Source organism: Stegastes partitus, unplaced genomic scaffold (genome assembly GCF_000690725.1).
Source record: "Stegastes partitus isolate 25-593 unplaced genomic scaffold, Stegastes_partitus-1.0.2 Scaffold511, whole genome shotgun sequence".
NCBI lineage: Eukaryota > Metazoa > Chordata > Actinopteri > Pomacentridae > Stegastes > Stegastes partitus.
In genome coordinates, this window is record NW_007578242.1 from 210008 (window position 1) to 232374 (window position 22367).

Sequence of the window (22367 nt, forward strand, 5' to 3'; positions counted from 1 at the left end):
CCACCTTGCAGCCCGTTCTTTAAACTTTACATTTCAGATAACTTCAAAAACGGGCAAGCCAAGTGAAGTGTTTCCTAAGGCAGGATAAAGAAATAGAAGCCCATGGGGAGACAGTTAATCAAGTTGCTGTGGTCAGATAGCTTTATTGTGCGCTATTGCTTTTTCATCTGACCTCGTGACCCCCACTGTGAGCCTGTAGAAATGAACATAAAGGCCACAGTGTGATATCTATTCATATAAGTGTCAGCATCCACTGGAAACTGACACTAAGATCTCGCGTAGACTTGTGTGTGAGCATTTCTAGCTTCCTTCCAAACCGACACATACGTTGCGCAAAGTGGCTGCGACTCTCCTAACAGCCCGGATGCCTGTCTGACATATTTTCCACAAAGCCCCTTCACCCATCACAGTTTTGTTGCCAGTCCTGTTTGTTTACTTCCATCTTTAGAGGTGTTAGAGCTTGTTAGAAGAGGTTATGTGGGAGCATAGCTGTGTACTCATGGTTTGTGTTTAAGACGTTCTGTCAGTCAGCCCACTCGGACTGAATCAATACGCCTTTTGTCGACAAAAAAAGTCTCCACCCCATCTGCATCAGCCTGGCCCACAGCAGCGTCTGTTATCCGGAAGCACAATGACATCTTACAACCCTGAAATCATCCATGAGCAGCCAAAATACTCCAAACTCAGTGACCTACTTCTCTGTCTTTTGAACAGACCTCATGCAGACAAGGATGCATTGCAACGTTTTTTGGCGTTTAGCGATGAGTTTGTTTGTTATAAGCTTTTAACTCTCACTACAAAGATGCTGCATTTTGCTGGTTCCCTTCTTGGGAAAAGGCAGTCAAGGACACTGCGTTCTTTGTGTAGTTGACAAAGCAATCCACACTGTGACAGCTACGAAGAAAGTGCAATGTTTTCTTTCTCAGTCCGGCCAGGTTCAGATTTGAGTGAGGACTGTCGGATTGCGAGAATCAAAACATTGCTTTTGTCATATGACGACAAGGACGGATAATTAATTAATTATCATGTCATGCATAATATTATAACCCAGAAATGAATAAAAGCCAGATCCAGGTCACATTAAGGAAATCATTGCCATTTTTTTCATCACCTAGCCAAGTGTAGTGACGGACCAGAGTACTGTGCAACACTTTTGGGTACTTTAGATTTGTAGATCCATCTCGCAGCACCATCAGGGAGGCATCTTATTGGTCCAATTCAATTTTGCAGCATGACAATGACCCCAAATACACAGCCAGAGTCCTAAAGAACCATTTTCAGCCCAAGGAATAACGAGGAGTCCTGGTGTAGACGCTACGGTCCCCACAGGGCCCTAAAATCTCAACATCATCAAATCCTTATATCGGATTACATAAAGAGACAGGAGACATTACAAAAGCCTGAATCCTCAGAAGAGCTGTGGCTAGTTTTCCAAGACGCTCGGAAACAAACGCTCTGCCAAGCAGTTTGAAAAGCTGTATGCGTTTTGTACCTGGGGGAACCGGTGCTGTTTGAAAGTCCAATTGATTTGATTTCTGTTTACCGCATTTCCTGCAAAGTTAATGGATAAATAGAAACTATGCGCGCCATTAGCTCTGAAGGCATCCTCACTTTACCTTTAGTTCCTAAAATATTTGCACACTCGTATATTGCTGCACTTACGGAGCCGTAGTATACCTTCACCGTCTCTTCCTGTCCGCATGTCTGCGTTCTTATCTCTCTGTCTCCCTCTGCCCTCATTTTTTCTCTTTCTTCATTTTATTGTACTCCAATTCCAGGCATGGAAAAACGTTGATATTCTTTTCAAATATGACTGCTTGAATAACGCGCGGCCTGATCTGACATTTAATTATGTGTGGGGAGACAACTGAGACGGATTCGGTTTTTGCTGACAGCAGTGTTTCATTTTACTTTTGGTGAAAATATCGAGGGGGGGAAAAAAATATTCCAGACAAATGATCTTTTAAATACCTCTTTCTCAGCTGATGCCATCGTTCAAGTATTCACAGGAAATTCTCCACGCTATGATATCTATCAAGTGCGATTTTATTTTTTATTTTTGTGATGCACTTACACTTGAGCATCACTTCTTCTTATGTGTGTGTGTTTGAGAGTTGGTAGGAGCCCATCATCTGCTAACCCAAACTGCATGTGGTGCCCCGTGGTGCCAGTGTGACCAGCCTGGCAGTGTGATCCTGAGGCAGTTGTGCGCACACACACATAACACCAAGGCACGGCTGAGCTAATGACTCATCTCTCTGCCCCCCCCCGCCTTCTCTCATTCTCTGTCTCTGTCTGTCTGTTCCTCTATTCCTCTGTCTCTGTCTGTACAGGGGACATCACTCAGAAGGGCTATGAGAAGAAAAGAGGCAAGCTGTTGGCACCGTACATCCCACAGATTCAAGGTAAGGCCTGCAGGAAATCATCTGGCCGGGACTAGTTTTTTTTTTTTTTATCTTAGCAGTCTGTTAGCATAGCAGCTAGCATTGGTGTCCTTATTGGAGCAAAGAGAGAGAAAAAAGCATCATCTGATAAAGTTACAGGAGGAGATTTATTCATATATGTGACACGTATTATAAAACGAGCCACGATGGAGGCACAAGAGAAGACAGGAAATCAAAACTTCCATCCCAAAACATAAATAATATAAAAGCCAAACTATTTCAGAAGTCGCCCGCAAAAGTTGAGTACATTTAGTATTTATTGAAACAGCAGATGAAGCATCATGTGGTGAGGAAGTCGTCACAAAGGACGCCGCAGTCAAGTTTGACGTCGCTTCTTTACTTATCTGGTTAGATCATGTCTGCTGGCGTGTCTTTCTGTCTTCAATTCAGGACTTTAATGGTGGTCTTGTGACCCTCTGGTCTGTTATTAATGCCAGAGCGCTCCATCAGCCACGTGCAGCCAAATGCAAATAAAAAAAAAAAAACAATACAGGGAAGACACGATGAAGATTGTTAGTGTCACAAAGATATCTCTCTCTCATAATTCAGACGCGAGGCTCGTGATCGGAGGTGATTATGGTTTTTAGGTAAGCTGTCTTACAGAATGCAAATTATTTAAGGGATTGTTTTGTATATTTTTGCCAGACTGTGCATATTTGTGTCAGCCAGTGGGTGTTTAAGAAGAAAGGTATTAATTTTGAAGAGCAGTGAGGTGTGAAGTTTGTGTGTAGCGCTTGTCTGTGTGGGGGGGGCTACATACAATATATTTATATATCTGCCAAGTGTATTTTTAGGCCCATTTGTGCAGTCAGTCGGTCTTAGTCGCTTCTGGCAGTCTATAAATCGAGGTGGTTTGGGGTGAATCCCAAAGAGGAGTTGCTTCTCTGTCCTCTATCTGATGTCCATAGCAGTCTTTGGTTTGGCTCGTTCTCACAAGTGGAAACCAGAGTCTGGTGTGGGCTGCTACTCGAGGCTTTCCACTAGAGTTAGCAGGTCTGTTATTTAGCTTGGGCGGATCATCTCCTTCATTCTCTTGCTCCCTCTCGCTCTTGTTATCACGGACTTTGTGTTTTCTTTGTGTTATTCATTGTTCGAGCCGTTCAGTCCGGATCTTAACATCTAAATAAGGGAAGTGATGGATATAGAGCAGAAATAGAAAGGCTTTCGAGTGGGTGAGGTACTTCATATACAGCACATGCTGTTAGTAGGATGAATAGATGTGTTGGGATTTAATGACACATCCATCCGGCACAATGAATCAGTGGGTTATTGTTTAACAGCTGCAGGGTTAAAATAGTCCTATAGACCGTAGGCTTCATCCGGCCTGAATTCATAAGCTATTTTACTGCCTTATATTTCACTGTTGTCAACCTTTGTTTATGTTTAGTGCTTGGGTTTTACTGCAAATAATTGCTTCCAGCATTGCCCGGCTATTAGACATGACATAAAAATGAATTGGTTGCATGTGAGTGAATGTTGATTAGCATCAAATGAAGCCCTGCTGAGGATTTTTTTCTAACTTGTCTTCAGTGAGAATGCAGGTATGCAGTTTGCCCAGTGTGAAGTGACAGTTCTTTTCTCTGCTTTCACTTTATGGCCATGAATGCAGCCTCGGCTCTCTCACTGTTATCTTTCAGTCGTTTATAAGGCACCTGTGAAATTTCATTCAGAGCCACATCATCTGTGTGTCTGAGTCATATGGAGAACTTTTTGCTTGATGCAAGTCATTAGCCAAGCGTGTTTGCTCTCTAGGAAGTAATAGACACACACGTGTCATCAGCCACCGCACTGGTAAGTAAACGCTGGCATCAGACAGGTGGTAAAAATTCATCAGGGTTCGCTGTGAACCAATAACGACATCTGCTGTACATGAGCACGCCTCCGATTGGCTCATTGTGGTGTGTCTCTGAAGTGTGTTCTGCCCAGCAACCGGGTCTGGTGTCCTGGCTTGTTTTATAGACCTGTTTCCTCCGGGAGCCGGGAAAAGGCCGTGGTGTGACTGGGCTGTCAGAGCGATGTGAGGGACCAGCATATATTAATGTGTCTGTCCAGGCTCGGGGGATGCAGCGTGTGTGTGTGTGTGTGTGTGTGCGCGTGAGTCACACTCCATGTGCGGTGTGTCCTGAAATGTCCTCAGGTCTTGTTTTTACCTTGTGCAATGTTTGAAACTCGTGTTGTTTTGCAGATTTAGTTGAAGTGTGTGATTGTTGCTCAGCATTGCTGTGTGTGTGCTGCTGCTGTCTGAGACTTGCTGACGGTGTGGAGCTCACTGATCCCCACTAAGCTGCCGCTGAAAAGCCGGGCAGGCTGATGGCTGATGGCTGGCTGGCTGGCTGGCTGGCTGGCTGGCTGGCCGAGTGTCTGACGGGCCAAGAGGCTAGACGCTGGATCGAGCTAGCTGAGTGCGGTGTGGTTAGGACTCTGTCCTCAGCACAACTGTTTTCTAAATGGTATATTAGCCCAGGCGGCCACTCTGTGTGGTTTATTAGGTCAGGTGAAAAGAGACCACAACACCAGACCAACCTCAAAACTGTCAACAGTTTGGTTGTAAATGTTTTTGGTTGTTTTTTTTTACTGCACTGTTAATTTTGGGATCCTTTTGTGGATTTTCAGTCCTTCTTCTATGCCACAATGGGACTATGCTTCAGTTTGTTTTAATTTAATCTTGATCAAATCATTGTAAGCTGTAATTAAGTCTCTGTTCACATGAGGTCACAGCTTCAGCTGTAGTTTTGAACTGCTGCTACAGTAGTTCTATTGTTCATCTTCTTTTTCTTCTAATTTTTATACAAAACAGTCCGACACGAGCTCAGTGATTGAAAATAACTAAATACAAATATTTAAACACAATTTGGGGGTACATGTACTTTACTTTTATGCAGCTCTGTTCTTCCACTCAACTACATTTCAGAGGGGAATACTGTACTTTCCACTCCACTACATTTATTTAACAGCTTTAGTTACTCATTAAGATTTTTCACAGTGGATAGCAGAATACATTTCTAAAATACAACTTAATGCTTATGATTAAAGTAAAAAATCAAAAGTTAGAGAAAATATATTTCAGTTTTTTTTTCTCTTTTCCTTTCAAATTAAACATCTCATGACTTCTTAGATTCGTTTGGTTTCAAAAAGTAGTTCAAACCGTCTCAGCTGCTACATGCTGCTGACACACTGATGCTTCACAATTAATAATCTGGTAAATAAAATAAAAAATCAGTCAAAGGGACCAAACCAGTGCTTTTAGTTGAATATATTATTTTTTTCTTAAGAAGGAACTTGTAATGGAGTGTTTTGACATTGTTGTATTGGTACTTATACATAGGTAAAGGGTCTGAATACTTCTGCCACCACTTTGCTAGGCCTCAATAGGATAGCAGCAGGTTCAGGTTCATGTAGTGCTATTGACATCTGTTTAGTCAGAGGAAACTAAAAAGCCAAAGACAAGTTATGATTTTGTGGGTGTCGGTGCTAGCTGTTTCATTTAGCTCGGTTTTGGGGGTTTCTTTAAGCTCTGATCCTACTTTGTCACTTACACAAGGACCCTAAGTACTTTACTTCCACTATAATGTAACGTATTCAGTTGTTTGCTGTGCTCCTGCTTTGATGGTGTACAAACATGCAGCGTTTAGGTGTCAGAAACTAGATCAGTTTGCTGGAATACATTTCGGAAGTGCAGGTAGAAACTGGCAGGAGTCAGTGGGAACATGGCACTAGTTTCTATTATTTATGAAGACAGAACTGCAGAACTATAGAAGCATTGCTTTAAACTTTATGCTCCTCTATGTCTTACTGTCAGATAAATATATTTACACATCTGTTGGAGGTAGTGCCATCATACAGGCTGTGCTCCTGTCCCATTGTGTCTCGTGTTCCACTTGAAATCACTTCTCATACCTGTCATTACGTACAGGTTGTTCTTGTTATGACATTATTTCTGTGTGAATTTAAAGTTTTATCATGCAAATAAATATATAACAAAACAGGAAAGAAGATGAACATTTTCTGTCTACAGTTGACCGGCGACTTGTCCAAAGTAAACCCCGCTTACTGCCCAATGTCAAAAGGTTGAGCCGGATCAACAAATTCAGTCTGCAGCAGAAGGACGTTCATCCAATTTAGTCACAATTTAATCATCTGTCATGGCATAAATTCTCATCAGAATTCATTCTTGAGTTACTTTATTCTCCCTGCATACTTCAACTATGTAAGAATGGAAACTTGAGAGGAAGAGGCATACTGATAGAGCTTGTTCTTCTGCATGTGGTGACCTTCCTTCAGGCAATGGTCTCGGGTTTTCCCCTCTGATGCCAACCACTAGTTAGTTAGTGACGCTCAAATAAGGATTGCATAAGCAAAAGCATGAATCACTGCTTGTGTCGTACGCTGCACTGGGAGGTTGTGAGTTTGAGAGTCTGATAATTTTAGAACTCTCCAGTTAGAAGATGTTGTCTTTTTGACATTCATGGTGCTTAATCACCTCCTTTCAGTTATGTCTGTGTAATTTGCATTTTCTTCCCTCGGAAAGCTTGGAGGCAGCTGGAAAGCTGTGAGGGAGGCTGGATTAATTAAAGTGAATACTTTCTCAACTCCAAGCTACTGTATTCAAAGAAAGCAGCCTAAGTAGGGATTACCATTAAGCTTATGGATACTTGATCTAGTCAAGCAATACTTGGCACCACTGCTCCATGTCCAAGGCACATTCTGCAAAGAGTCTTTTTGTTCATATTTGTGATGTTGATATTGCTGCATATGAGCATTAGAGAGGGTTATGCTTTTATTTTCTGTTCTAAACTGTCCTCTTTCTGCCTTGACGTGTTTCTCTGCAGGTGTAGATCCATCTCTGCAAATTGACAACCGAATCCAGGCCTCATCCCAAGCTGCACTTCCAGGTTCCAAACACAACAAGTCTCGGGCTGCCAACACCCGGGATGAACGCTTCAGATCTGGTAATCATGTTACCAAAAAGTTTTAAATGTCTAGTTTTCTTCTTTTTTTTTACTTTAGCTAACCTTTGCTGATTTGTTTTTCTAGATCTGCACACAGAAGCCGTCCAAGCAGCTTTGGCAAAGTACAAAGAGAGGAAGATGCCCATGCCCTCCAAGAGGCGATCTGTGTTAGTTCAGTCTTCTGTCGAGGCATGCACCCCGCCAGGTGGGACCCCTGTTCCTTTAAATTCACTGTCCACCTATATCAGAGTTCTGCGCTGTGAGCACACAGCCTGGGTTTGTGTTCTCACTGGGGTGTTTGTTTGTGTCATACGTTCCCATGAGCATTAGAGTGTAGGATGCTGACTTGTGTTCAGTGATTGAAAATGATGTTGCCATGCCTTTGCTACTGGAAAGAAAATGTGCAGTTTGATGAATGTGTCCATTCTTTGTAACTATAAAGAAGTCAGTTCTGACCGTTGTGTTCTCAGGCAGACCTTCCCACATGGGTTGCATAATGGATGCATAATCAGATTGTGAGCATCGTCTCAAAATGTCGACCTTTTGCCTGCTTTTATAACAGTTTATAATGTGTGGGCCAGTTCATTTGAATTGTTTTCATTTTACTGCATTCTGCAGCCTCTTTTTTTTTTTTTTTTGTAAGAGTTTCAAGGCCCAAAAAGTCATTTTTATTTCTTTCAGTCTTTCAGCAAGTTATCTGTGCAAGATTTGATAACAGACTCTCAAACACTGCAGTGACTTTATCATTGGTGTACAAGGTGGGGGGCCATAAAGCCTCAAGTCTTGGATAAAGAGAGAGGACACAGCAGTAGAGCAAGTAACCGGATTAAGAGCTCAGACATTTAGGTTTGAATAGGAGAGGGAGAAGGACTCTTCATGGTTGTTCTGAGTTATTCTGAGTGATATACTGTAATCTACTTGGATAAGGTGCATAGGTATAGCGGACAAATCGACATCATATGCACAATGTACAAGATGATCTCAGCTGCTTTTTCAAGGCTGCAGCAGTTGTTTCAGCATTTCATCTGTGACAGCGTCTTGAGATTACATTAGCATAAAAGTAATAGGTGGAGTTTTGGCCAACGATTGTGCTAATGTTTGGATAAAGAGGTCTTGATATTGTTGGTATCTGTATTTTCCATCTCTTGTCTTGCTTATCTGCGGTTGTCAGTTTACATACAACATGTCTGATTCTGAAGAACCAGTGATAATCTGAGCGAAAAGCATTCTTTAATACTTCAAGACCTGTCATTCAACCAGTGTAGGCATGGTTGGTTGATAGAAGCCGTATTGTTTTGGTATCTTTGCCTTTATTAGACAGCAGCGAAGAGGCAGATGAGAAACAAGAGATGAGAGAGGGTGGTATGCCATGCAATAGAGGTCAGAGGCCGGTATCGGAGATGCTCACTGGATGACCATTTTTCTTCTGAGGTGTTCCACTGAAGCCTTGTTTAATGCAGCCAATGCAGAGACCAGTAGCTGAAGCGTGCACAAAACAATGAAACTAATACATGGAAAGCACAATGCTAACCAGTTGGTTGTACGCTCAATAACTTTCTTTTTTTAATCTTAATAAATATTGCACTGAATGCCATTAAATATAATGCACACATCCACTACAAGATGAAATATAATAGCTTTGGTGATCCCAGGCGTAGTGTCTTGTGCCACTGCTGAAATGGGTCCAGTACTTTCACATCTAATGATGGACTTACTAAACATTATACCGGCTAAACATCCACTTGTTAATGTTGTCATTGTGAACATGTTAGCAGGTTAATATTAGCATTTAGCTCAAAGTCTGCTGTGCACAAGTGCAGTTGCCAAATCTCATCATCAGTCCAGTAGATAACTTTGAAGAAAATGGTGAAATATATACATGGGTCAAGCATAGATTAACCTCAAAGCTCCCATACAGTATGATGTTAGTTGTACATGGTCATTATAGTCATTATGATGTTGCGTTAACCAACTGGATTGAATCAGTTTTCTGTGAATCCAAGTCAGTGAAAACCTGCTCAAGCTTGTAGCAGCTGGACTGAAGCTTCAGTATTAGATCTATCTTTTCTTGCTCATTGGTGCATCGGAATAACTGAGATCTCAGCCTCTCTGTTTCTATTTCTTTCTCTTTGAAATCCTCCATCGCTGCCTGCATTTCTCTGTCTTACTCTTTACTCTCTGTTCCTGTTTTGACAATTTTTCTGTGACAAATACCTCTTTTTTTTTCTTTTTTTCCTTCTTCAGTATCTTTCCCCATTTGTTCCAGCTCTCAGTTTCTACTTTGCATTTGTTCTCTGACCCTCTCTTTCCATCTCTCCCTGTGTAACTGTGTCAAGGTTACTGCGATGCGGAGAGAGATTGGAGAGAGGCAGAGGAATAACAAACAGAATCATAAATGTGAGATAACCCGCATGAGTCCACTGGTTGTGGAGACATTAAATTGGTTTGTTATATTTACACCTTCCACGGCCCTCCTCTGGCCAAGGCCAAGGCCCGGAGGAAGCTTATGGAAAGTAGCAGTGATTTTATTAATGCGTCTCAATTGGTGGACTTTACTTGTAACTACATACTGAGCGTGATTAGCAGGATTAATTACATGAAGGCTCATTAGTTTAGAGAACATCCATCAGGCACGTGCTGATCACGCACACAGTCTTAGTTTCTGTTTTCTAGATCTTCTGTTTTCTAATTGTCTCTCTCATCCTCTCAGTGGACTTGAGATTGGTTTTCCGCATTATTAAAGCTTTTTTTTTGTACTATATGCTTAAGGGCTTTAGTGTAGTATTGTAATGAAATGTGTGAATGAGTTTTGTGCTTTCCTTGGGAGCTGCTTAGCGGGCGTCACTGTTTACATGGTCAGAGATGAATAATGGGGAAAGGTGTGACCTTTCTTGGTGATTTGAAACAAGTCTATAGTTTGAATATTCCGTTTTCTGAAATGGTTGATGCTTAAGTGCTTTTAGCCCTTTCATTGCTCTCAGTTCTCTGCAGAATGCTAATCTAAGACTAGGTGCTGCTGCGTAACTTAAATGATCCTGTCAAAAGAACAGACATTTCCTGGAGCTTGGCAGATGAAGTGGAATGTGTTCATTTTAAATGATTGTTATGTTGCTTTGAAGCTGTTCCTGTTTGGGCTATTTTTGATTAGACCAACTGCTCACAGTTGCCTCAAAAGAGAGAGACGGTAAACTCATCAGTGGCCGGGTTTGAGTCCAAGTAACAGGACCTTAAGCATACTCTGCATTTATCAAAATTTTTTGTTTTTTTTTTACACCAACAATCGATAGGAAATGTGGTTAGGCTAATGCTGCTTGTATTGTGTGCAAGTGCAGTATGTATCTGTGTTTGCAATTTTCTTGAAGAAGAAATGTCAATATCAGCTAGACAATATGAAAATGTTCTAATACGCTTTAAAGAAACTCCCATTGTTTTTTCTTGTCTTTGAACATTAGTAGTTTGACGACTGCAGCTTAGCAAGCCAGGCACATAGTTTATTGTTTTTCCCTGTCATGTGCAGTACATATGAAAACCTCTGGTTTGTCTGTTGCCAAAGTCTGTTACACTTTATCATCCATATATAGTACATGTTGCAGTGTTTTTACATGGCGTCAAATTTTTAGAAACAACTCTACCAGGGAAGCTGTTTTAAAACGAATATCAGGCTTGTTAGGCGTATTCGCTTCCATGTCCATCATCCACCAAAACTCATTTTGTCATCTCACTGGCTTATATGTACTTTGTCCAGTATGTATAAGTAGAATAATGTATCATCTGCATATCATCTAAACTCTGCAAAAGTTTGCTGTCTTGTTTTTATCCTGGTCACACTGTAGACAGCCCCATGTTCTTGTCCACTGTTATGACGCTGCCCTGTCTTGACCTGTCAAACACAGACACCTCCTCAGCGTCGGAAGACGAGGGCTCACTGCGCCGGCAGGGACGTCTGGCCACCTCCACGCCCTACCAGGGCCACGGCCACCCAGCCGTTGAGCACTGGTTTAACCGTGTCATCCAGGGTTCGTCCACCTCATCCTCCGCGTCATCCACCTCATCCCACCCGGGAGGGAGATCCGTCACCACCACCAACACCTCTGCCCACGCAGCCCTCAACGCCAACGCCGCAGCTACCGCATTGGCCGACCTTATGGCACACACCCAGCTAGGTCAGTGACACGCACACAGTCTCACACGACATCACATAAGGTTTGGCCAATGTGTATGTTTTGTTTTTTTTCCCCCCCTTCTAACTGATACAGTGCTTTCATCTAGTTAGCACAGAGGTACACGCGTTTACCCCTTCGTATCAGAATAAGATAATGTGTTCATTCCAAGCAGGAAAAGGCTTTTAGATGTTTGAAATTTTCTGCATAGCGTTCTCACAAGTGTGGGTTTGGCTTTCGGTTTCTTTAGGGTAACCTTCACAATACATTTAGGTTTAATCACAGTTGTTCAACAAGCCTGAGGAACCCCGTTCTTAGCTGTATCAGTTTAAATCCTTATATCTATAGTGCGTAAATAAATACATGACCTCTAATGTACATATACACGTGACTCAAGGAGTCTAAAGACAGATTTTTATATTTTTTTCATTTTGCGACATTTGTGAATTTCAGCAGACATTTTGGTGAATTTGAATATCGCCAGCCAGCCAAAGTTTTTGTTAAATCAAAGGTAACATCTTAACCTGTATTATGTCGCGCAGACTGTTTTTTTACAGTGGCAGCTTAATCGCAGACAGACAGCATTGTCCTATACATCTTTTACCTCCGAGGCCTTATCTCCCTCCTGATACACAAAAGCATGATGGCAAGACAAAAGGAACCAGCGGCAGAGTTTTAATTCTCGTCTTTCTAATTAGTCTTCGCCGTCTGCCATCTCCCTGTCATTACGTCATTGTGAAAAAGCTCGCAGCCACATCTCTGTCAAACTGCTTGTTCCATGTTGCCATGTGAGTGTCACAAGCGACTTAATGAGTGGATTTATCACCATCAGTCTCTCTGTAGCAGCGACGTGAGATCGTCTCTTGCTTACTTATGTGTGTGTGTGTGGCTATGTGTGTGTCCATGTGTGTCTGTATTTGTCGCTGGCACAACGATATCCTATTAGGATGGAGCTGTCTGATTTCTTTTTTTTTCTCCAGCCCATCTCGCCTCAAGGTTGCTGTCATAAAGTAGCAGCAGTGACTGGTGCTGAATGAAGCTGTAAATAAATCTCCCGTATTACCCTGTTCCTTGGCCCCTCGAACACCGATCCTATCTGTCATTCACCATGACAACTCGTACGCCATCTTACAGAGACATCATTTTAATTTCTAATGTGGATGGTAATGACCAAACAAACATGACCTTTGGTCTTGAAATCTCACATTTGCTATGCACGTTTATATGTTGTTAAGAAGGGAGCCTCAGTTCCCAGGCTGATTCATGATTGATTTGATTCCAACAACAGTGTTACTTATGTAATAGAAATACTAGATTTGCATTTTAAACTTCAGTTCCCACCACACCATACCACTGAGCCCGTCACATGGGTATTCATTTAGCTATATGTTTATTATTGACATAGTTGTGCAGTGATGTTGAACTACCCTGCATAATAATGAGACGCCTTTTAATTAATTAGCATCTCTCTGGCAGCATAAACAAAAATGAACCTCTGCAAGCTTTCTGAATGTAAAACTTTTGTCAGAACTGCTGTTGTCTTGATTGCTTGAAGTAGCCACAGGGTGTATACTATGTGGCATCGTGATGTCAACTGATCTGTGGAACTTCAGGAATCTTCTCTGGAATTAAGCACGAAAAGGGGGGACAGATGGAGGCCACCACGATGTCCTCAGACCTGCCTGTTAATCATGTTTTACAGTTTTTGCTTTATGTGGATGTCTTACTCGCTGAGGGGGATGTAAAAACATTCATTCATAGTCGTGGCAGGTCGGTAACGTGGAGTTAAAATGTAAAATTCACATTAAAAGACGCTCCTCGACAGTGTAAGACCTCACACTTAGAGATGACAATCTAAGTCCAATCCCTGTCAGCGCAGTTTGTTTGCCAACCTATGAAGTAGACTCTCAGATAGTTGCGACAGCCCAAAGTCGGCCTGGCGTTTGACCTTTTAACCCCCGACACCCCACTCATCACAGATAACCACTCGGCGCCCCCTGACGTGACGGGGCTGTCGGAGCGCTCGTCGTTTCATGCAGAGCGGCCCCAGGTGGCCTCGGTGCGAGGCGTTTCCCGCAGCTACAACCACCACACCAGCGTCATGGAGACCGCAGATGGTGAGTTTCTTACTTACGCACACACACATATACAGCCACACGGACAGCCACCTCCCTTTTTTGCTTTCTCCCCTGCTGTCTGTCCCTCTGTCTTCTCCTCAGTCAGGCTGACTGGCACAAGCTACTGACTGACCCTCTCATGTTGCCATGGTTACATTGCACCTCTTCAAACCCCCCCCCCACACCCCCCTAAAAAAAAAAAATCCTCCATGTTTCTAGCTTAATGTTGGATGTTGTTAACAAATAAAAACATAGATCATATTGATTTACAGTGACGTCGTTTCACTTGAGCAGTGAAAACAGAAAACCCTTTGAGTTATGGCATGAACCAGACTATTAGAGGAAGGTCTCGTACTCGGTTGTTGCCATGTTGTTAGTGAATCCAACTCCAAAAATTATTCATCATTGAAACAGTGGCTGGTTTTGTATGCACCCAGCACTTCCACCAGTATGGAGTAGTGAATGCCGTGTATGTACCAAGTCATAAAGTATTGATTTATATGCTGCTTTTTTTCTTATTATTAAATAGAAACGATTTTTGTCAGGGATTCACCTTTAAAACAAATCTATAACAATAACATTTATGCCTGTACAGGGTAAGATTAATGTCTACAGTCCGTTGCTGCACGTGACCCAAAAAGTGACCCCAATGTATTCGTGTCATCCATCTTTATTCATTCAATGTGCTAATAACACAGCAGCCTGAAAACCAGACTATACCTTCAGCAGAGTGTGTATTATGTGTATTGCCATTCCTGTTCCGGATTCTCTGAATGCTAAACCAGCCCACCTGGCTGTCACATAAAGCAGAAGGTAGTTGTTAAAAGGCAATAAACAATGTCGTTTTTATGGCTTCTGTTTGGTTGTGTGGCGCTCAAGACATTTCAAAGCTGTACCTCATTTGCAAGGTTTCCTCCATGGTTTATTAAAAAAAAAAAAACATGACAAAAATAACACAAACAGGAAAAGCCAGCCTTGTTGTGGTACAAAAGTAACAACTCTTCATAAGCCCACTCTCACCTACACGTGGCGGCTGGTAGATGTCTCACACATTCACACACACACACACACACACACAGGAAGTTGGCAGGGTTGTTTCATTGACATCCTGATGTGTCTCTCCTCTAGGCTGTGAGTGGAGAGGTGAAGGATCCCTCACTTTAATTGATGGTATTTATAACTGTTCCTCCAACTCTATGGCAGTATGTGCTGTATGTGCACTCTGCTACATGTGCATTTGTGTTTGTGTGTTTGTGTTTCTGCCTTCGCGTCCACTGTCAGGTCGAGCACTTGTCCAAGCCGTGTGTGTTTTACAAAGATATACGCAAAGCTACAGTGAGTTCAGTCATACAGTGTGTGTGTGTGTGTGTGTGTGTGTGTGTGTTTGTACAGCTCAGTGTGTTGCAAAGGCTTTGCCATTTATAGCAGCTACAAGGAATATCTAACCTGGATGTTGTCAGAATTGGTCGCGCTGAAGCAGATTGCGATGAAAGGTCTTTTCTGTGACAGGTGTAACTATTCATTTGGACTTGCGAATAATTAGCATGTTGACATACTGGTTCCTTATCTGGAAGTGAGAAAGCTAAGACCTGTCAGTTTGTGTTTCTCACTACATTGTGTGACATCAGCCAGTTAGCCCACAGCCACGCTGCCGCTTCTCTGACAGCAGCCGTCTAGCACTGCTGGCGTTTTTTTCACATCGACACGTAGCTGGGTGTAGAAAACATGCCGCGCAGTGACTTGGGTTCCATCTGTATTCGGTTACTGATGCTGTGTGTGTGTGTTGGTCTTCTTGATCACTCTCTTGAGCACAAATCCTGAGCTGCCTGTTAATTTACCGCATTATTTATATATCCAACAAGTCCAATGAAAAGACCAACAGTGAATTAATTCTACTGACATGTTTTTTGTGCGTCCAGAGCCTGATGCAGTCTATTCCTCTGTGACATCGGCTTCCATTGTTGTCCAAAAAATGATGAAAAACAAAAGAACCACGCTGTTGCAATGGATGACATGTTCCCTTGTTATTATTTTGACCTGGGGCAGCTTTTTATTTAGAGTCAATTTCACTTATACCATGCTGCTTAACTAATATATATTAATCCATGGCTGAAAATAGTCTCCAACAAACACACCTGTGCAAATACATCCCTTCCTGTTTGAATAAAGTGGTGCTAAAAACAACAGCGCCGAGCTGACGCGGGGAATGTAGTGTTTTTAAAAATGAATGGTGCATTTTTATGTCTTAAGTGGTTCGCAAACAGTCTTGAAGGCTGCAGACAGTGTTGAGAAAAAGTTGTAGGAGGGACTCGCTATGTTGGTTTTGGTCTGGGATTTGTTAACATTAAAAAGAAATAAAGAACAGCATCGGTCTTATTAGTTAGTTCTGTCTTCATTATGGTACTGGTTTGTTAGTAAATGCACTTCAGTGTACCATATATATTGTACATATTACAGCAAAGACATGGTGCACATTCTTTTTTCCCCAGATTAAGCCAGAGCCGGTGTTTGCTGCACTAATTTGATGCTGCAGATGTATAAATGATAAAATCATGAGCGCATTAATTATAGTCTTCATCAGAGTCAGGCCCTGGTCGGCTGTGATATCAATGATCAAGGCTCATGAGTGGATGGGGTTCAGGGCCTGTGTGTCAGGGGCTTTCTAATTGGCCCATCAGGTGCCGTGCTGACCCCCACATGTCTACTCCCAGTACATCTGTCCCTACATGAGGAGGCAGAGTCTGTCTTAGCCAGGCTTATTATAGGAAGATAAATCAGGCAAGCTGTGTGCAGCTGTGGCCTTCAGCTCCTGTGGCTGCCTGGAATGTCTGACACAGCCCCCCATTTCAAAACTAAGTATGAATTCATATGGTGGAAATAATGTCTGATGATTATAGTCTGAGCCTATAACTGAGATGTGAGGGAAGTCTAACTGGACAACTCCCCTGTTTTTTCACTCAAAGCTGGTTATTTCTGTTGTTTCTCTCATTCTCTCTCTTTTCCTGCTCCGTCATTTAGCTTCTATTGTCTTGCCAAAGGTTCATGTCTTTGAGATTATGTTTTTTAAGTATGTTCTGGCTCAGGTTTCTGGTACGCAGTAAAAAAAAAAAAAAAACATACAATATTAAAGAGTTAAAGTTTTAACAAGCATGTCAAGCAATTTACATATGTTTTGTCTTGACTGGAGATCAGCTGTAGCCTCTCATATTTCTGAATTTAATAGTGTATGAGAAACAGACACCTTTTGAGACACCTCATGAATCACTCACTGCAGAGGGGACATCTTTGTTGCTAGGCAGCAGGCGAGGCGGCTCCTTGTTTCCTGATTTATTTAGCCTGTGAGGTTTGTCAGTGATTCTAGAGAATTCTGACTGAAAGACTGACCTCCCAGTGACTGTAGAGGACCTTGTGGTCCACTGTTTTGTTGTCTTGCCACAGTGTGAGTGACAGCTGGTTGTCCTCTATGTGTCATTAGAGTACCACACTAACCTTTTTCCTTCTTCCTTTTCTTATCTGTCCTCCTCTCATCCACCTCCTTCTCCTTACCTCATCAATCTCTCAATCAATCTGTCGACACATGCCTTTCTCCCACCTGCTCCATCGCATCTCCGCTCCAATTTTTTCCCGTCGTCATGTCTGCGTTTCTCTCCATATCTGTGTCTTGCCATGTTTGCTCTTCCCAAACCTTTTTTCTGCTCGTCCCCCCTCCAACTCATTTTGTAGGTGTTCCAGTCAACAGCCGCGTCTCCAACAAAATCCAGCAGCTGCTCAACACACTGAAGAGACCAAAGCGTCCGCCGTTGCGCGAGTTCTTTGTTGACGACTTTGAGGAGCTTTTGGATGGTAAGCTGAGCTGAAAATACTTGTATTGCTTCTATTAGCCCTCTAGACTTCAAGCAGTTTCTGGGCATTTACTGTCACATTTTTACCCACTGTATGCTCATTCTTCACTGCAATATATAATCCTGCATTACCTATGAAAATGGTACAGCGATGGGTGGAAGTAGAGAAAACTCAGAAAAACTAAAAATTGAAAAAACAAAAGTTGAATTTCCTTAATAATTAGATTTTCCCACAGAGGTTGCCGACACTGGAGGAAAACGCCAACTCTATATATTGTAAACATTTTACCATTCACATCATTTTATATGTTTTCATACTTGTCTCCTGTCTGCTTCACGTAAACACAGCCTGCAGTTCAACCAGTAAATCATTAATGACCTCACAGTCATGCAGAGGAGTGCAGATTTTTTTTCTTCCAGAATCTACTCATATCATATCATATTCATCAAGCTGTTTATTTTTGGTACATTTTTAAGGTTTAGATCATTTTTCAGACAGAATAAGCCGGTCGCAAAGATGATTCTTTCTGTTTTCACCGTTTCTGACCCTGATAAATGGTGTGAGTTTGTTGATTTTTTTTAACGATGCCATGTCTTTCAAACCCGCCGGCAGGTTTTGAAGTTCACAAGGTTGGTTAAGTCAGCACATTCAGAAAACATCAAAACAATATTTTCAGCATCATGATCAGAAGCATCATTAGTTAAAGGCTAAATTGGACACTTCTGCCCTTTTCGAGTATGACGATCACATCAGCTTTGAGATTTCTGAGGTTTCCAGCTCCATCACTGGTTATTTCACTAAATTTCGTTTTGATAAACAGAGATAAAAGCGTCACGGTGACCTTACCAGGCCTCACAGATAAACAGTCAAGACGTACTTTTAGATCCGTGGGGGTTATTTTCTCTCTTGGTGGAGCTGAGACCACCAGGTGTGCAACGGGGGTTTGCTGGGAATACTGAGTGCACACACAGTGGACCAGCCCTGTCTGACCATTTCCTCCATTCCAACCAGCCCATCATGGGTTTTGGGTGGTACTCTGCCACGCTGAATAAACACTGTGCAAATGAAAATGCAGCAGGAATAGTAATACCTCAGCAGGTATTTGTGAGGCCTCCCTGATTTTGGCACAGAGACTGTGGTATGGCAAGCCACGGTGGTCTGCTCGGTGTGAGCACAAAAACACACACAAATGTGAAATGACAGCAGGCTGAACACTCTCTGTCCCTGATAGAGGTGTTTGATTTGGCAAGGGTACAGCTTGCCAACACTCTTAAACTATGTTGAACTGCACCTAGAGTGTGCAGAGGATGGTGATGGATAGATGGGAATCAAATCAGAAAGCAAGCAGGGTGCTTAAAGGACAAGAGAAGAGAGAGCTGCACCTTTCAATAAGCAGCGCCTCCAAGTTTCTCACAAATGGGATCATAGGCAGCGAAGACTAATAAGGACAGAACACAGCTCACCTATAATCCTGCAGCTCTTCAGTCCCTTCTCATTGTCTCTTAATCTTACACTCCCTTTAATGCCCTGCCTTTGTTCGAGAGTGTTGTTTGATTCACAAATGTGCCGTTTTCTTGTAGTTCATTCAGCTCGACAGACACACCAGGCCTTTTTCCTCATACGGCTCAGGAGCTAAATCTCCTTGGCTGCTCGATATACCCACTGAACCATCCTCACAAAGATGCTCTTCTCCATGTGTTTAGTCCAGCAGCCAGATCCCAACCAGCCAAAGCCAGAAGGCCAGCAGATGAGTCCCCTGGAAGGAGAGCCTCTCGGCGTGGTCACCAACTGGCCGCCCTCCTTGCCAGCAGCCTTACAAAGGTGGGGCACCACTCAGCCCAAGAGCCCCTGTCTGACAGCGCTCGACAATGCTGGCAAGCCCGTCTACACACTCACGTACGGTAGGTGTCAACCTGTGGATGACTGACCCAGAATTGACAACGGAGATGGAAAACAATACCACTTCTTGTCATCTGTTATTCGTGCTTTTGTCTTTAATCTGTCTCCGTATACATTATTGTGTATTCTGCAGACAAAGCTGTTTTGTGTGTTTAAATGTTGATTTGCAGGTTAAGGTTTGTTAAATCAAAGAAAGTATTTGTGTGTGTGTGTTCACCTCTGTAGGTAAACTATGGACCCGAAGTCAGAAACTGGCCTACACTCTTCTAAACAAGCTGAGCACCAGAAATGAGCCTTTGCTTATGCCTGGAGACAGAGTAAGTCATGAGATGGCATAGTGTGTTCAACGGTCATCAGTTTTACGTTTCTTGTTGCCTTTTGGGCATTTAACTAACTTATTCATCAAATGCAGCAGAAGAATAAAACCAACAGTATTAGAAATAATCAACCTAACAGATGCAAAGTCCAGAGCCTCAGAATGAAGACCACAAGATGCTGTTAAAAAAAACAACAAACATGAACAAAGATAAGATGTGGACGGTTCAGTGTTGTGATTAAGGAATAGTTCAACATTTTCAGCAAATATGGTTATTCACTTTATTGCACAGAAATGGAAAGTTGGCTACCTTTGTCGTATTTGTATGGTAGATATGGAGCTGCAGCCAGCATCCTGTTAGCTTTGCTTAGCATGAAAACAGGAAGCACGGGGAAATGGCTTGCCAGGACAGAGCCAGGGCATCTTTCTGCACCTCTAAGCTGCACAACTTAACCCAGCCAAAAGCATATGTGTAAATAATTCTAGGTTTTGTGGGTAGGGAACGCCATCCTCAAACCTATAACTAAGTATTTATTGTAGATATGAAAGTAGATTATGTCAACTAACTCTTAATTAGTGCATTCTCCAGAATGTTGAGCCTGACAGAATTTGTCCGTATCTTCTCTGAATTGATTTTTCTTGGCTTTACAAATACAACATCACTTCCTCATTACTTGTGTGGAAAAACAAATGTTTGGCTTCACAGTGTTTGTTGCACACCATGTTCAGTGTTTTCCTTGTCTGCAATTAAATTATTAAGGCAAACAGTCTTTGGCATTCTCTATCTGTATCTTTTGGCACACTTGTAGGTTGCACTGGTTTTCCCCAACAATGACCCGGTGATGTTCATGGTGGCCTTCTACGGCTGCCTCCTGGCAGAACTGGTACCTGTGCCTATTGAAGTGCCGCTGACCAGAAAGGTACAAACTCCCAGGAATGTGTGGATTTAGACATTTTTGTGCTTATCTACACAAATCAGAGCAGTACTGACCCCTGCTGGACGTTTGACCTCTGTGTGTTTGAGGGAGAGGCGAGACATGCACATGAAGCTATACTGTTTCAATGTCAATGTTCACTATTTATTTGATTATCTGACTATTTTAAATGCTCGAGAACGTGCACTTTTTGCAAATTTGTCATTGCAAATTTGTCATTGCCTGAACACCGCAGCAGGATTATCTCTTAAAAGTTTAATTACAGAGTATTATAATGCATTGCAGTTTCCAGCACATCCATCAGCTCAAACTGAACCAAATTCATCCACATTAGTTACACAGGCTGAATATTAATGCCTGTTCTTGATTGCCCTTTGTAAGCATGCTGTTGGCAGACGCTGTGCTGTAATTAATGAGATTTGAGTGAGGTGAAATGATGTGTAATTCTAGTCAAAATATTAGATCACAGGCCAACTGTTCTCGGGAGTCAGAAACCCATTCGCTCACTCTGCCAACTCCTATCATTCCATGTTCTCACTTTGTATTCCTTTTTTTTTTTGCTTCTTTTTCTATTATTATCCTCCCTTTCTCCCTCTCTGTCTCTCCTCCATCTTTTCCTTCCTCTCTATTTTTTCCTCCCACAGTGAGCCCTTTTTTTTTTTTTTTTTGCTTTTCCGAGCAGTATGGTTTGCTCAGCATGAGTCTAGCTTTAAGCTAATTTGCACAGCCAATCAAACATGAGGGAGGGTGTGTCAGATCTTGGGTTTCATTTCTGCTACGATCAGTCTTTGATGCGCAGCAGTGGAGTTTTTAATAATGATTGGCTGTCACTCCACTTTCTTACCTGCTGCTGCTTTGATGTTCGATTCTCTGAGGTTTCTTCAGTCATCACCCTTCTTCCCCTCCGTTAACAATTCTCACATTCCCTCAGTACATCTTTCCTCAAAGCTTTTCATGTTCTGAGTCTTATTGTTCTTAATAGTTGATCGCCGTGTGACAGATACTGTTTGACAGTATGAACTTTGGTTTTTCATCTCCTTCCGTCCCTCAGGATGCAGGAAGTCAACAGATTGGCTTTCTGTTGGGCAGCTGCGGTGTCACGTTGGCGCTGACCACTGACGCTTGTCAAAAAGGCCTGCCAAAAGCACAAACTGGGGAGGTAGCCACTTTCAAAGGTAGAGCCTGTTTAATTTCCATTTTGACTATGTGCATAGTAGCATTTGGTTTGAACTGATTTCATGTCTCTGTCTCTGCAGGCTGGCCGCGGTTGCTGTGGTTTGTGACAGATGGAAAACACGTTGTGAAGCCTCCAAAAGACTGGCATCCTCCAATACGGGAAGCCAGTAATGACATAGCCTATATAGAAGTAAGCGCAGTTTGCTTAAACAATTTGAATGGATACTGTTAATAAATTAAAATAGGATTTGATTGTATTTTAATCTCATTCATTTAACAGATTTTGTGATATTTTTGAGTTTTAATCATCAGCTACTCTTTCTTGTATCTACATGTCTTTTATTTTGAAATGTTTTAAATAGTTTGCCATGTTTTTCTGGTTCTGTTTTTGTGTTCATATAGTATAAAACCAGCAAAGAAGGAAGCACCATGGGAATCACAGTGTCCCATTCAGCCATGCTCGCTCACTGTCATGCCCTCACACAGGCCTGCGGCTACACTGAAGGTGAGGAGGACATTTATTTTCAC

General features: G+C 42.3%; 1 protein-coding gene across 4 annotated transcripts in view; it reads left to right on the forward strand.

The window, feature by feature from the left end:
- The window catches only part of dip2a (disco-interacting protein 2 homolog A), an 87735-nt gene that overhangs the window by 49507 nt on the left and 15861 nt on the right, over nt 1–22367 (forward strand). For 2 of the 4 annotated variants that reach the window (XM_008287656.1, XM_008287657.1), the window contains exons 2-14: nt 2334–2405; nt 7274–7393; nt 7479–7598; nt 11287–11556; nt 13533–13670; nt 14799–14840; nt 17394–17513; nt 19217–19414; nt 19638–19729; nt 20538–20648; nt 21715–21838; nt 21920–22029; nt 22242–22344. In XM_008287656.1, coding sequence (XP_008285878.1) covers nt 2334–2405; nt 7274–7393; nt 7479–7598; nt 11287–11556; nt 13533–13670; nt 14799–14840; nt 17394–17513; nt 19217–19414; nt 19638–19729; nt 20538–20648; nt 21715–21838; nt 21920–22029; nt 22242–22344 — 1620 coding nt within the window. The remainder of the gene's footprint in view (nt 1–2333; nt 2406–7273; nt 7394–7478; nt 7599–11286; nt 11557–13532; nt 13671–14798; nt 14841–17393; nt 17514–19216; nt 19415–19637; nt 19730–20537; nt 20649–21714; nt 21839–21919; nt 22030–22241; nt 22345–22367) is intronic. The other 2 variants (XM_008287659.1, XM_008287660.1) reach the window with 1 other exon arrangement.